At 39.4% G+C, this 16,244-nt stretch overlaps 2 protein-coding genes across 12 annotated transcripts in view; one reads left to right on the forward strand and one right to left on the reverse strand.

Moving 5' to 3' along the window:
* Positions 1-1,308, reverse strand: part of AREL1 (apoptosis resistant E3 ubiquitin protein ligase 1) — a 47,781-nt gene extending 46,473 nt beyond the window's left edge. For 5 of the 7 annotated variants that reach the window (XM_078448019.2, XM_078448022.2, XM_078448023.2 and 2 more), the window contains exon 1: positions 1,125-1,262. The gene's annotated coding sequence lies outside the window, so the exon portion shown is untranslated. Of the gene's footprint in view, positions 1-1,124 lie in introns of all 7 variants that reach the window. The other 2 variants (XM_078448026.2, XM_078448027.2) reach the window with 2 other exon arrangements.
* Positions 1,294-15,485, forward strand: FCF1 (FCF1 rRNA-processing protein). 5 transcript variants are annotated; one of them, XM_060620273.3, is made up of 8 exons: positions 1,294-1,382; positions 1,689-1,756; positions 3,552-3,623; positions 4,218-4,366; positions 8,620-8,692; positions 13,198-13,285; positions 14,484-14,578; positions 15,271-15,485. In XM_060620273.3, the coding sequence occupies exons 1-8, from the start codon at positions 1,380-1,382 to the stop codon at positions 15,317-15,319; spliced, it is 597 nt and encodes a 198-aa protein (XP_060476256.1). In that variant the 5' UTR covers positions 1,294-1,379; the 3' UTR covers positions 15,320-15,485. The 5 variants fall into 5 exon arrangements, with proteins under 5 accessions (XP_060476256.1, XP_060476258.1, XP_081652094.1 ...); XM_060620275.3 differs by having other exon boundaries at positions 1,351-1,449; XM_081795968.1 differs by lacking the exon at positions 1,294-1,382 and adding an exon at positions 1,389-1,579.
* The last annotated feature ends 759 nt before the right edge of the window (positions 15,486-16,244 follow it).

Here is a 16,244-nt window from a genome sequence, read left to right on the forward strand (position 1 = left end):
GGGACTTCACATTTTTATTCATTTAGCTCTGATAACATCCCTATAAGACAGGTTCGACTGAGATTATCTCCACTTTATAGATGAAGAAACTGAGGTACAGATAAGGTCATACAGCTAGTAAGAAGCAGAGCGAGGATTTAGAGCCAGCTCCGTTAGTCAGACTCCAAAGTTCATGTTAACCAATACACTATGTTTCATACTAAGAGCTATGCAAAGGCTAGCTTTTTTTTTTTTTAACCTAATAACCTTTTTGGATTTCAAATGCAAGGACAGCTTTGTGCAATAAGAAAAGCACAGGCTTTGGAATTAAATCAAACTCGAACAAACCTCTGAATACAGTTTGAGCCTCGGCTTCCCCACATGTAAAAGGAGGGTACTCAAGTTATCGTGAAGGTCAAAGAAGGTAACATAATTAAAGAGCCACTTACGGTATACAAGATAGGGGTTCTTAACCTTAAGTTCACAGACCCTAGAATGTCCACAGATGGGCTTCGGAATCTCTGAGTCTCACCGATTGTATGACAAATGTATGTGTGCCCATTGTTTTAGAAGAATTGTCCCTGGCCTTCCACAAAGCTTCAAGGGGGTACGTGATCTTCAAAAGGTTAAAAATCACCAAAGTGCACAGCAGCTACTCAAAAAAATCGAAGTTCTCTTTCCCTTATTCTCAAAACCTCTCCCTTTTCCAGTAAGGGTGACGCACCAAATCCTCCCAATAAATGGCAATTATTCTCCAACCATTTTCCTGGCTTGGCAACTAGTAACATATGCAAGCTTATGCTCCAATTTTCTGGAGAGAGTCTAAAAAAGGCCCTCAAACGATGATTCATCCCCCTCTGCACCGAAACGAATACACGGTATCTACTCGAGAGAATCTGGAGAATCGTCCACCTAACTGCACGAAGCACCATGTCATCTAGGAGAACAAGGTAGGTACTACAGCCTCCCAGTTGCAACGTAGAGACCTGACACCCCAGCGCTGAGGGATGAGGAGAATGTCTTCCAAACTACTGGGAAACCCAGAATTCCGTCCCCCCTACCCCAGTCCTGCCTCTCTGGAACTCTAGTGCCGGCAGGTCCTCGGGCACTGCGCCGGGCTAGAGTGGTGGAGGAGAGAACGTTACCCCAGCAGCGCGGCGGAGTCCCAGCTCGGCTGCTCCGGAAGGCGGTGGCAGCACCCGGCGCAAAACCGGCCCAAGATCCTCCCCCGAGAGACCCCCCAGTACAGTCACCGCTCAGGCTGGGAACCGGCTCCAGGCTTTTCCGTTTCCCAAAGCGACTTCCGCTTCCGGGCTAGCCTTTGCCGGAAGCAGTATTTGGATGACGCAAAAATGTCGCGCCGTTGGTGATTCCGGAAGAAACAAGAGTGCGGCGTGAACATGGTGCGAGGAGGGTCCGGGAAGAGACTTTGTCAGACCACATCTTGGGTGGAGATAGAGCCAGTCAGCAGTTAGCTAGATTTCCTCCGCATTACCCTTAATTATTTTCGTTCTGACTGTAGTTCTTAAACTGCTCTGAGCGGTGCCTGTTGTGCTCTAGCGAGTGGGGCGAGGGCCAGGTGGGGCACAGAGGATAAGAGGTGCTGGGTGTTTGAGGGAAGAAGGGAAAGGGATGGAAAAAGACGAGCAAAAACTGAAGAAGATGCAATGTATTTCCAGCTCTTTTAACTGTAAAATTTCTATTTCAAGGGGAAGCAAAAGAAAGCAAGAAAGTATGCGACCATGAAGCGAATGCTTAGTCTCCGAGATCAGAGGCTGTGAGTATCTGGAATCAATCTATATCCAAAGATAGCAGAGTTAGGAGGGGATAAGTAGTAAAAGTTTTTGTTATTTTGTGCTTACGTTTCAAAGTATTGTGTCTTGGATGTATATAGCATAGGATACTAGGAAAGTGTGTAACAGCCGTTTAGATCCTGAGCGATTACACTGGGGAAGGGGATGGGAACTAAACATTTCTGAAGTGTTCGCTATTCCACTGTTTTTGTATACTTCATCTGCCATATCACATTTAAGCCTCCTGAAAGCTTGGTAGGATTATCTTTTTATGTTTTTGCCATTACACTACTACATTCCTCCCAGGGGTGGGGGGAATGTTTGTTAAAATGGTTGAAAGATGGTGAGGTCAGAGACCATGTTTATCTTGTGTCCCCAGCACCTGCCACTTAAATAGTTCTGAAAGAAAGAGTAGGAAAACACCTAGACTTCTCCATTTTATAAATCGTAGCAGAATCCACACCACTGAGGGAGAGTGGAATCATGTTCCCTATTGTAAGCTTCCCTGCTTCAGTGAAGAATAGACAAAGTTATTCAATAAAGACTGGTCTTGGGGTGCCTGTCTGGCTCAGTAAGCAGTAGAGCATGGGACTCTTGATCTCGGGGTCATGAGTTCCACTCCCACATTGGGCCTAGAGCTTATGAGAAAGAAAGGAAGGAAGGGAAAGGAAAGAAAGAAAAGAAAGACTGGTCTTCATCGTGTTTAATAGCATTTGAACAAAGGAATGGCTTTCAGAGTTATTGAACTGTATTCTCTGGGGTGCCTGGGTGGCTTAGTTGGTTAAGAGTCAGACTCTGGATTTGGGTTCAGGTCATGATCTCACAGTCCATAGGATCAAGTCCCATGTCGGGCTCTGTGCTGACATTGCAGAAACTGCTTGGGATTCTCTCTCTCCCTCTCTCTGCTCCTTCCCTGCTCGCACTCTCTCTCTTTCAAAATAAACGTTTAAGAAAATTGTATTCTCAGCCTTTGGTTTGTATTTATTATGTAATTTTTAGGGAATTTGCCTCATTGATAATATTTTATTTGCAGTTAAGGGGTAAATTTTATGTATGTATTTTTTTACATTTTAGCCTTTTTTAATAGGCATATGGAGGAAACTTTTTCCTCCTACTTTTGGAGCATTTGAGTCTTCAGAAGATAAATGTCAGGCTTTCTCCACTGCACTGAAGTGGGTTTTGATCCTTGATATGAAGAGCTTCTGACAAAGAAATAATAGATAATAGTATAATGTCTATTTACTCATTGACAATTTTTATAGATTATTGGCTAGAGATTTTTAAATTTCATAGTGTTTAACTGATTATGTTACTTCCAGCCTATTTCCCACACAGTTATTTGTGCTTAGAAAGTTTATGTTGATATAAACATAAAGATGTCGCAGGGGCACCTCAGTGGCTCAGTCAGGTAAACATCCAACTTCGGCTCAGGTCATGATTTCATGGTTCGTGGATTTAAGCCCTGCCTTGGGCTCTGTGCTGACAACTCAGAGCCTGGAGCCTGCTTCAGATTCTGTGTTGCGCGCTCGCTCTCTCTCTCTCTCTCTCTCTCTCTCTCTGCCCCTCCCCCGTTTATGCTCTGTCTCTCTCAAAAATGAATAAATGTTAAAAAAAAAAATTTTTTTTTAAGTTACAAAATTTTTTTAAGTTAATTTCCTCAGTAGACCAAAACAAAACAAAACAAAAACAACACCTCAGAAACTTTAAATTTTGCATGAGGTTATAACTGCTATGATTTTTTTCTTCTCTCTTGCACTTAATTTGCTCTCTTTCTTCCAGTAAAGAGAAGGATAGATTGAAACCTAAAAAGAAAGAAAAGAAAGATCCCAGTGCACTCAAGGAAAGAGAAGTGTAAGTAATCAAAAATTTCAAGTTTTCCTTTAGAAGAGACATTTTAGAACCATAGAACTGTTAGAAATCCAGGCTTTCCCTGAGCTGATTTGCTCAGTCATTTGTAAATCTGGCACAACTGTGCAAATGAAAGTCATGTTGCTGAACATGTATCAATTCCAGTGGTTGGTGAACATGTATCAATTCCAATTTCATGGAGCAATAAATTTCCTCTAAAATCTCGGGGATTAGATCTAGAATTATTCATTTTTTCTTCCCCAAGATCTTTGAAAAGAAACAATTTTGTCTAACACACCAGCATTTTGATGAAAGAATGTATCACCAAAAATAGTAAGGACAGAATTTCAGAATAAAGTCATTCCTTTTAAATAAATACACTTGATGAAACTTCATCATATTTTCCTTATTTTCTCATTTTGCCTTAGATTGGTAATGGATATATCATCACGAGATTTATTAGGATTTATTTCCAATGAATAAGGAAAAAGGAGCTTAATCTATAGCAAACTGTTTGAAGCAGAAACTTCATTTGCATTGTTAATATCAAAATATCAATGTAGACATTATTTTGTGTTTTGTATGTTCCTCCCTCAGCCCCCAACATCCTTCCTGCTTATTCTTCCAATATAACACACAGCTGGGCCCACCTTACCACATCCTGGTTGATACCAACTTTATCAACTTTTCCATTAAAGCCAAACTTGACTTAGTACAATCAATGATGGACTGTCTCTATGCCAAGTGTGAGTATCATACATTTGCCTTTCTCTGATGTTTTAGAGAATAATTATATTTACCCAAATACATGAAGGGAATGGGGTCCTAGTTACTGGATCTCTAGCCATTGCTCACCATAGCAATGAGCATTTTCAGTAAATTGAAATACAATGCAGATTTGACTGGGAACAATTAAACTTTCACAATTCAGAAAACACTTAGCCTGCTTTGACCATTGTTGTGGACATCAGTTTTGAACATAGGATGGGAATTTTTTGTTTTAGAGTTCATTTTAAAATTTTGGGTAAATGAAAATTTATTATATTCTTTTGCATTAAAGAGGAAACATGCTCCATTCCATTCCAGTGTGGAAAAGCTATATAAGGTATTTTGCCATTTATGATCACAGAACTAGAAGTGATGCTGGTTTATTCATTTTGGCATTTATTTGTACCACAAAGGACTGGAATAGGTTATTTACACCTCGGTGTGCAGTTTACCATTAGTAGATTTCGCTTGTGTTTAGGTGTCCCCTCCTTCAAGTGATCTTCCTTCACCACCGTGAGTAGTGAGAAGAAAGTCTAGGCCATGTGTACAAGGGAATAACTTCCTAATAGTGAGATCTGTTGTGTGGGTTTATGTTTATATATTTTCCAGTCATCTAGTTAAAGGTGCAAATGAATATTAGGCTTATGCTTTGCCATAAGAATAAATCAAAGGAAAAAATTTTCACCTCCTTCTTTAATTTTTAAAAGATGCTATATAATGAATAATAGTTGTAGACTTACAGTAATGTAAATTTTGTTTATTGATTTATTAAAAAAAATAAGTTGGGAAGATGAGGTAAGGAATGTGATGTAAGATGCATTCTTCAAATGCCCTAAAATTAATAAACATAAAAGTGACTGCATATTTTTATTATATCAAGATATGAAGGTAACCACCAAATGAGAAAAACAGCTAATGAAGTAAAATAGTTGTCTGTGAGGATTAGAATTGGTGGGGTGGGAAAGCATCGGGGAACAGCAATTTTTTCATATGGATGTCTGTGTTCCAGTCTTCTGTAGAACATAATACCCCAAAGCAAAGTTTGAAGAAATATTCAAGAACAATACAAATTCAGTTACCTAGGAGATTCTTTAACTGTTTTTAAAGCTCTGGCTACTTAATTGTTCCTCATTTGCCTTTATACCTGAAGGAAGACTTTTATTTTCTTCCTCCCTTGAAGATGCCCCTTTGACCTTTCCATAGCTCCTGGTCCCTTTTCTGCCTGATGTTCCAATGAGGGAGGATAAGTTAGCTTTCCATCAGCTTTCTTTTCTGTCCATGAGTCCTCTTCCCTGTTACCTTCCCTTTCTTGATAGTCATCTTCCTGGGCCTACTTTCCTGCTCCAGAAGCAAGCCCTTGCTTGTTTCACTGCTGTATGGCTCTGAAATTGATCCTCTCAAGGTGCGTATTGCTCTCTGAATCCATGACTGTCTGATCTTACTGATTTCAGATCTCCATTTTACTGATTTTCTTCTGGACATGGTACTCTACTTGAAAATTTCTTAACTTTGTACACATCCAAAAATATCTCTGTACTTATAAAAAAAAAAATCTAGCATAAAAAAATTAAAGCTTCCTCTAATGCCTTTTCTCAGAGAGGGGCAGTTTTTAAAAAAATTTTTTTTTAATTTTTATTCAGTTTTTTAAGAGACAGAGAGAGACAGAGTGTGAACGGGGGAGGGACAGAGAGAAATGGAGACGCAGAATCCGAAGCAGGCTCCAGGCTCCGAGCTGTCAGCTCAGAGCCTGACACGGGGCTCAAACTCAAGAACGGTGAGATCATGACCTGAGCCAAAATCGGACGCTCAACCAGCTGAGCCACCCAGGCGGAGAGGGGCAGTTTTTAAAAACACATATATAGTCTCTGAACTATAGGTAATTTTTGTTTATTTTTGAAAATGGATCATAGATTATTTACTATTTATATTTGTGCCTTTTTTAACAGCTTTGAGATATATTTCACATACCACTTAAAGCGTATGATTCAATGGCTTTTACCGTATTCAATTTTAGAACATTGTGTTACCCAAAAAAAAACTCTGAACCCCTTAGCCATCATCCCCAACCTTTCAAATCTCCCTCTTCTAGTTAACCACTAATTTGTATCCTGTCTCTATAGATTTGCCTATTTGGGACCTTTCATTAAAATGAGATCATACAATATTTGGTCCTCTTCCATTTAGCATGTTTTCAAGTTTCATCCATGTTAAAGCCTCTTTCTTTTCATTATCAAATAATATTCTATTGTATGGCTAGATCACATTTTTTTAAGAATTTAAAAAAATTTTTTTAACGTTTATTTATTTTTTGAGAGAGAGAGGGAGACAGAGCATGATCAGGGGAGGGGCAGAGACAGAAGGAGACACAGTATCCAAAGCAGGCTTCAGGCTGTGAGCTGTCAGCACAGAGCCTGACACGGGGCTCAAACTCACAGACTGAGAGATCATGACCTGAGCCAAAGTCAGACGCTCAACCACCTGAGCTACCCAGGAGCCCCTTGATCACATCTTATTCATCCATTTCTTCTTACTTTTTACATTGAACAATACTCTGGTTTCTCTTCAGATCAAATAAATTTTTTGCCTTTTACTTTTGCATTGAACACATATATCTTTTTTTTTTTTTTTCTTTTTTTTTTTTTTTTTTTAATTTATTTTTGGGACAGAGAGAGACAGAGCATGAACGGGGGAGGGGCAGAGAGAGAGGGAGACACAGAATCGGAAACAGGCTCCAGGCTCCGAGCCATCAGCCCAGAGCCTGACGCGGGGCTCGAACTCACGGACCGCGAGATCGTGACCTGGCTGAAGTCGGACGCTTAACCGACTGCGCCACCCAGGCGCCCCTTGAACACATATATCTTGAACCCTTTGCTGTATCGGTACGTATCCACTAGGACCTCATTCTTTTTTAAACTTACAGAGTATTGTTTATATAATTTTCAAAAGCCAATATCCTATTAGATATTTGGATTACTTGCAGTTTTTACATTATTATAAATAAGGCTGTAGAGAATATCAGTGTGAATATATCTCTGTTAGGGTGGAGTAATTTTTGAAAAATATTTATTTTGAGAGGGGAGAGAGAAGGGGCGAGGGGTAGAGAGAGAATCCCAAGGAGGCTCCATGCCGTCAGCACTGAGTCCTACTTGGGACTCCAACTCATGACCTGAGCCCATATCAAGAGTCAGGCACTTAATCTACAGAGCCACTGATGCGCCCCCTAGGATACATTTCTAGAAGCTGTATTGCAGTATCAAGGGGTATGTATATATTTTTTAACAGGTGTTGCACAATTGCCCTAAAAGGGTAATACATATTTTTATACCTACGAACTTAGTGTGAGAATACCTGTCTCCTCAGTATTGGGTATTTTCCTTGTTTAGTCTTTGCCACTCTAATAGGAAGAAAGTGAAATCTTGTTTCAATTTATATCTCTTTAATTAGGAGTGAGATTGAGCACCTTTATGCTCGTCGACCATTGTATTTCTTCCTCTATGACCCGAAGCGTATAAACTGAAATGTAGCATGGTAGTTAAGAATCCAGTTGATAGCCTGACAGTCTCCGTTCAAATCTTGGCTTCACCATTTGCTTCTACTTACTTCTTTGTGCCTTAGGTTCCTTCTCTATGAAGTGGGGATGGTAATAATAATAATGCTACCTGATAGGTATTATTCTGAACATTAAATGAGATAATCCTTGTGAAGTGCTTGGCACAGTGTCTGGGAATCAGCACATAACTTAAGCTATCGTTATAAGGTCTCTGTATATTAAGGAAAGTAGCCCTTTGACAAATGTGTAGAAATATTTTTCCTAGTTTGTTTTTATTTTAATAGGACTGACAGCTGTCAAACAGAAGTTTTCTATTTTGATGTGATCAAATGTACATTTTCTGATTAATTTCATGGTTTCTTTTGGCTCACATTTAAATTTTTTCCCATCTAGAATTTATTTGAATATAGAAAGAATGACGGGAATTCAACTTAATTTCTCTCCCAGATACATTTATGACACTTTAAGTGGTGTGGGGCTGGGACAGTTTTCTAGTTTCTTTATCAATAGAGATTTTATTTACCTCTGGTTCTTATTGTTCATTTCAGTATGCTTGTTCTGCTGTGATTTCAGAAGTCTTATGGGTCTTTTAAAGACTTATAATGGGATGTAATTCAGGGAAAGCAAAACCAGTTTCTTTACAAGTTCTGTTATTAATCTGTATATTTTTTCCCCTGGCAGGTATCCCTTGTATAACTGACTGTGTAATGGCCGAAATTGAGAAGTTGGGACAAAAGTATCGAGTGGCTCTAAGGTAGGATGGAGCTGGTCTACATTTTGTTATACTGAAGATTCTTTTAACCATCCTCCATCTGTTTGCTGTCCAAAGATTTGTTGGATAATTAGTTTAAATAAAAATCATACAAAACTAGTTAACTATTTATGATCAAGAAAGCAAACGTGAAAGCTAGAGATTTTTAAGCTGAAGCTTTTTGAATGAAGTTATTTAGTCATAGTGGTCTTGTGGGCCTCTTTTTAAGTTCCTCTAGATTTTCAATTAGAAAGTGTCTTTTTATTAGTTTGCTAACTAGATATCTCTTTTAGAATCTCATATGTAAAGTGGTAGCTCAATTGGTTAAGTGTCTGACTTCGGCTCAGGTCATGATCTCACGGTTCGTGAGTTCGAGCCCCACGTTGGGCTCTGTGCTGACAGCTCAGAGCTTGGAGACTGCTTCAGATTCTATGCCTCCCTCTCTCTCTCTGCCCCTCCCTCGCTCATATTCTCTCTCTCTCTCTCTCTCTCTCCCCCCCCCCAAAAAAAAAAAAAAAAAAAAAGAATCTCACACATAAAGTATTCACATTCCAGGTTTTGAGCTTACTCTAGAAACTACACTTGAGTTGAAAGTAGTGGTTCCCAAAGTATGGTCCCTGGACCCCTGGGAGTCCCAGAGACCTTTGCAAGGAGTTAACAATACTATTTTCACAATAGTAGGAAGACATTGTCTTTGTCACTGTGCTGACATTTGTACTGATGGCAGAAATGCTGGTGCCTTAGTGCCAATCTAGGCAATGGACCAAAATAATGTTAGTAGTCTTTGTATTATTCTTCAGTGTCACTCATGACATTTAAAAACAAAAACAAAAACCCAGGGTCACCTGGCTGGCTCAGTTGGTAGAGTATGCAGCTCTTGATCTCAGGGTTGTAAGTTGGATGTAGAGGTTACTAAAAAAACCAAAAACCCATAGTCACTTAAGAATATCCTTGATGAGGCCTGCCTGGGTGGCTTAGTCAGTTATGCGTCCGACTTTGGCTCAGGTCATGATGTCACGGTTCGTGAGTTCAAGCCCTACATCGGGCTCTCTCCTGTCAGCACGGAGCCTGGAGCCTGCATCAGATCCTGTGTCTCCCTCTCTCTGCCCCCTCCCCTGCTCGTATGTGCAGCCCCTCTCCCTCCTGCCTCCCTCTCTCTCTCCCTCTCTCTGTCTCTCTCAAAGATAAGTAAACATTTAAAAAAAATTTTTTTTTAAAGAATATCCTTGATGAAGTATTAAAATTTGTTGATTTTGAGGGGCGCCTGGGTGGCTCAGTTGGTTAGGCATCCGGCTTCGGCTCAGGTCATGATCTCACGGTCCATGAGTTCAAGCCCCGCGTCGGGCTCTGTGCTGACAGCTCAGAGCCTGGAGCCTGTTTCAGATTCTGTGTCTCCCTCTCTCTCTGCCCCTCCCCTGTTCATGCTCTGTCTGTCTCTGTCTCAAAAATAAATAAACGTTAAAAAAAATTAAAAAAAAAAAAAAATTTGTTGATTTTGTTACATCTCGCCCCTAGGGTGCATGTTGGTATTCCTTGTGATGAAGCAGCAAGTACGCCTCGAGCACTTCGGCTGCTTACCAAAGATTGAAGCTTGTCTCAATGAGCAGCTCTTGTGTGCTTGTTGGAATTGTGAGCCAGACCAGCTGCCTTTTCATAGAGTGTCATTTTTACGTGAAGAATAACTGACAAACACTGGTTTTTCAGACTTCAGTGTTTAGCAGATAGTTTCTCAAAAATTAATGCAGTGAATCTGTCACTTCAAGGAAAACAGCTTACTGTATCATAATGAGAAAGTTCAGGCTTCCAAGTGAAAATTAGAGTTTTGGAAAACCATGAGCTTATCACATTCCCAATACTCAAGACCTTTCTGTTGAGACCAGTGAAGGTGTTGGGTGTGCTTTTTTTGATATTGTATAACTATATGTGTCAGTATTTGGAAGATTTGTGTGATTCACTGAATCGCTATTTTCCAAATGATCAATATTGCAAATCAATATTGCAAAATCATGCCTGGGTGAAAGACTCATTCAGGGTCCAAGATATACCAGTGAATTTGTGTGTGTGTGTGTGTGTGTGTGTGTGTGTGTGTGACCTTTTAGAGGTATAAATTAGATACTATAAAATTCACCAAGTTTAATTGTATAATGTGATGGGCTTGGCAAATGTGTACAGTTATGGAACCACCATCATAGTCATGAAATAGAACATTCCCGTCAATCCAGAAGTATGATTCCATTTATAATGAAGTTCCAGGAAAGGCAAAACTATGCTAATGGAATATAGACCAGTACCTGAAGCTGAGCGTGAGAAAAGTGCAACTGCAAAGGGACACAGGGAACTTTTTGTAGTGATGGAAATGTTCTATATCTCAGGTGTGGAGATTGTGATGTGAATATATCAATTTGTCAAAACTAATCAAATTTTACATGTATAGTCAGTGAATTTTATTATATTTCACTTATACCTAATAAAGCTAACTTTTTTAAAGGCAAAGAAACACAGGAACCTGATGTATAAGAGTGGTAGTGTTTTAGATGAATGGGCAAGTGATAAACTATTAAAATATTGGTTATTCCTGTGGAAAGAAAGAAAACTGGGTTCTTATCTCACCTCTTTCACAAAAATCAATTCCAGGTAGATTAAGTATCTAGATTTTTATGGAAAATCTAGAGAACATCTTAGTGATTTCAGCGTGGTCAGGAATTTCTGTCCAAACCATAACGGAAAACGAATTAATCTGACTATATTGAGATTGAATACTACCGGTTAACAAAAAACAGCATAAACAAAGTGAAACGACAAGCCACAGATAGTGAGACGATATTAGTAACGCATATAATCAACAAAGGGCTTATTTTCAAAATTTATAAAAAACCACAAATCCATAAGACAAGGGCAAAATCCTTATTCGCAAGGAGATATCATTTCATACCCAGCTGATTGGCAAGAAATGAAGTTTGCTTAACGATGCCACGAATAGTTAAGACTGGGGGCAGTGAGGATTCTCATAAGGATGTGAAGTGGACAGTCACTTTGGAGAGCAGTTTGGCAGTGTCACTGCAAGAAGTTCTGTCTTCCCAGTCCTGTTTTCCTCAACTCTGCATAAACGCTCTTCTCACCAGAAACATGGGCTCACTTTTCCCTGAACACCACTGAGCTGTTGGTGCCCTGTTCGGAATGTGCCTGCCTTCACTTTGCTTGGAATGTTCTTTTGTCTTCATTTTGTTTAATCTCCATGTAATTTTTTTCGAAGTATACCAAATCCACAGTGACTTAGCTCTGACCTACTGCAACATGGAGTATTTTTCTTGCACTTGGTACCCATATGCTGCCTTGTATTTTTATTCAGCTTGTGACTTGTCATTATTACGTAATAGGAAGAACATGGCTCTCAGAATCACAGACTTGGGATTTTTCTTTTTCAAATTTGTAGGAAAGTAACATGTTTGATTTATTCATGGCAAACGAGATAAACATATACATACAATAAAAGGTAAAAGTCCCCCTGTATATTCACACTTTGTCCATTTTTCTACCCTAAGAGTGACAACTGAGACAGGTTAGTAGATAGTGTATGTTCTTCCAGACTTTTTTTCTTTTTTTTTTTAAATTTTTTTTTTTTTGACGTTTATTTATTTTTGAGACAGAGAGAGACAGAGCATGAACGGGGGAGGGTCACAGAGAGAGGGAGACACAGAATCTGAAACAGGCTCCAAGCTCTGAGCTGTCAGCACAGAGCCTGACGCGGGGCTCGAACTCACGGACCGTGAGATCATGACCTGAGCCGAAGTCGGACGCTTAACCGACCGAGCCACCCAGGCGCCCCCAGACTTTTTTTCTAAGAGAATGCAAATGTAGAGAAAGACAGTGAAAGAGAGTTATATTTTCTTAATTGAATCATACAGGTATATTGTTCCATGACCTGTTTTGTTTATTCAGCAATTTGAATTTTTTTGAGATTGTTAATTCAACAAGTCCTGCCATATCAGTACAGACAGCTCTACCTCATTTTTTTTTTAGACAGGATGGGGCAACACAACGTATTTAACTTTTCCCTTGCTGATGGATATTCAGATTATTTCCAGTTTTTCACTATTTAAAGTGTGCTGTAGTGACCATCCTTGTGCCTATATTATTGCACATTTGTGGAAGACAACTTCTAAAAAGGAAATGGTTAGGTTAAAGCTGTTTGATTTTGAATCCTGGCTTTTCCCAGTTGTATACTTTGAACAAATTAACCTTTCTCAATCGGCTTCCTCATTTGTCAAATGGAAATATGATAATTCAGAGTCTTGTGAAGATTACATGACCTAAGGTGCACCAGCTGGCAGTAAGTTTTAATTCCCTTCTCTTTCTGTTGTCTTTCCAATTAGAAGATAAGCTGAAAGAAGAGAGGGGGGCCTTAAAATCATCACATGGATCAAGTCACTCTTATTTCACAGATCAAGACTCAGAAAGTTATCCAATTGCCTGAGTATTTTTGTTAATCCAGTTTTGTAACCTTTTAGGATTGCCAAGGATCCAAGATTTGAACGATTACCATGCACACACAAAGGAACCTATGCAGATGACTGCTTAGTACAGAGAGTAACTCAGGTATCATCATTTAAATATTTACTTTGTGTTTCCCTTCATAGGAAGCATGGATGTCCTCATTTACTTAAGGAAGTGAGTTGGAAATGTATACTGTAACTGTAATGGAAAAATCGCAGGCTTGGGGAGGAGACACATGGGTTTCAAATCTCAGCACCTATGTTTATTGGGTGTGTGATTTGGGGCACTTACTGATTCTTTATTCCACAAGTTGTCCCCATAAAATGCTGTAAGGGAATGAATGTACATATGATATCAGGTTTCACCTCCCTGTGAATCAAACATAATCCATTTCCATTATTCCCCATGCAGGAATGTTATTCCTTTCCACTGTGCCTAACCATGAATGTTTTTCAGTTACATCTGAGTCTGCCAGGGTGCTGTCTTACAAGGACCCTGGAATAACTAGGTTTTTGAGTCTTCTGTTCTGGCCTCCTTGTCGGCACCACAAAAACTTCTGCTATTGATTGTCCTTTCTAGAGCCCCTCTTTGCTGAAAATAATCATCTTCATCTAGTGACCACACTTCCATCCCTTTAGCGACTCCATCCCATGGGTAGAGACAGCATTTGCCTTAATCTTCCACAGCACAACTGACACCAGGCTACAACTCTTCTCAAAATGTAATGAGAGATTTGGGTATGACGGAAGTAAAATATGATACAACTGGCAGCTAAATGTTGTTGCTTTCAGAGCTGCTAGGCTCAAACTCGTCCTGGAGACCCTGTTATTAGCTTCATGGCTAGGAAGTAGCCTACCTCCACCACTACGAGGTCTCAGAGTAGGCCCAATCCCAGAGATTCCAGGAAAGGCGAAAGCTATGCCCTCTAATCTAACACATTTACTTGCCTTTGCATAGAGTCTCTTGGGGTGTTTCCCAAACAAGAAATTGTCTGTCTTAAATGTGCCCTAAATGTCTTCCACTTGTGAGACAAAAACCAATTTGCAGCTTTTAAATAGTTTTTCTATCTTCTTTCCCTCAAGATTCTTAGAGCTACATTATCCCCAGGCAACTTATTATTATATGTTTTGTAAGTAAGAGCTCCTAGATTATAGTAGCTACTCAACAAATTGTTATCACCTTTTCTTTGCTCTTTACTGTGAATATGAGTAATTCTCCAGATTAGCCAGTGTACCATTATCCAGTATCACAAAGTAATAGACTCAATGGGTGAATACTCAATGGGTGTCTCTTATTACAGCACAAGTGTTACATCGTGGCCACAGTTGACCGGGACCTTAAACGAAGGATCCGGAAGATCCCTGGAGTTCCCATCATGTACATTTCTAACCATAGGTGAGACTGTCTCTTGGGGAAGTGATTAAAAGTATATAGTGGATATCAGTTGAAAATGAGGTCAGGTTGTAGGAAGATTTGAAAGTGATTGTCGTATCAAATGCTTACGTAGTTATAGTTAAAGAAACGAGATGAAGTAACAAGAACGAGGGCAAAAGATAAAGCTAGGATTTAGGAATGAGACATTCACATTGTTACAATAAGACTAGTAGAAGAAATAGATGTGCTTTAAATACAAAGCAGTAATTTAAATTAAGCTAATTTGGCCAGAGATATCTTTTTTTTCTTTCTTTTTTTCTTTTGAAAGCCTAGTAGTTGTGATTAGCGCTTTTTCTGGGAAACTAAAAGCTTATCAGAAAAAACAAAAACTGGTCTTTATCCTGCTTGGATGTTCCCATGTCAATGCTTTTCAACGTGGGAAGAGTGAGTACAACATAGTGGGAAGAATGGGCTGAGGAATTGGCCTTACCTGGACTCACTTGTTAACTTCCTGACTTTGAAGAATAAAGATAACATGTTAAAGTCAGCATTTTGCTGTAAATCATTTATTATGACACCCCTTTGAAATGTTCCCACTGACAAAAAGGATTCATAGTGGGAAGATGACAGTGTTGTAGTCAGTAAAGGGTGGGTTTTTAGGTGGGTTCTGGACCCACCTTTCTTACCAGTGTTAATTTTTTTGTCCTGATCAGGTACAACATTGAGCGGATGCCAGATGATTATGGAGCCCCTCGGTTCTAATTCTAACACTCTAAAGATAGAGTTCCTCTGCCTTCCTTTACCAACTGTTTCTGTTGCCAGTTCATGTAGCAATATGCTGTAACATGAATTATTCTCCTTCTTACCCATTTGCTCTGTTATGAGCTGAGTATGGTTAAATACACTCACTTTTGATGTTGTTTTGAAATTGACATTTTGTATCATTTTGAATTTTGTTGCATCTTTTTATAAATCAGATGATTAACACGTAATTTGATGCTTGTTATTTTATGTTGATCTACGCAACAAATATTTATTAAGGTTATACTAGGTGCTTAATAAGGTATGGTCCTGCCGGCAAAACACTGATATTATAGGGGAAAAGAGAAACACGTATGTGAATAAATATAGTGATGCCAGGTTAAAAGTCGGAGGGAATAGACCTATATATGAGAAAAGAACGATTTCTTTCTACTTGGTTGGAACGGAGAGGGAGAAAAGGCTAGAGGAGTAATATTTGGCTTAATCTTTAAAAATGAATAGGTGCTTGGGGCACCTGGGTGACTCTGTCGGTTAAGCGTCCGACTTCGGTTCAGGTCATGATCTCGCGGTCCATGAGTTCAAGCTCTGCGTCAGGCTCTGTGCTGACAGCTCAGGGCCTGGAGCCTGCTTTGGATTCTGTGTTTCCCTCTCTCTCTGACCCTCCCCTGCTTGCACTGTGTCTCTCTCTCTCTCAAAAATAAATAAACATTTTTAAAAAAGACTTTTTTAAAAAACGAATAGGTGCTTGCCCAATATGTGAAGTAAAGAAATTGAGGTGTAGGAAGCATAAGCATGAACAAAAGCATGGAGACATGGATGCTAATGGAATGACTGCTTGACCTGCTCAGAAAACTACCAGAAGGTTTTTCTAACTAGAACATAAGGGAAAGAGATCTATACCCGTATCTGAGGCTCCAGAGGTAGG

Source organism: Panthera onca, chromosome B3 (assembly GCF_046562875.1).
Source record: "Panthera onca isolate mPanOnc1 chromosome B3, mPanOnc1 haplotype 2, whole genome shotgun sequence".
NCBI lineage: Eukaryota > Metazoa > Chordata > Mammalia > Carnivora > Felidae > Panthera > Panthera onca.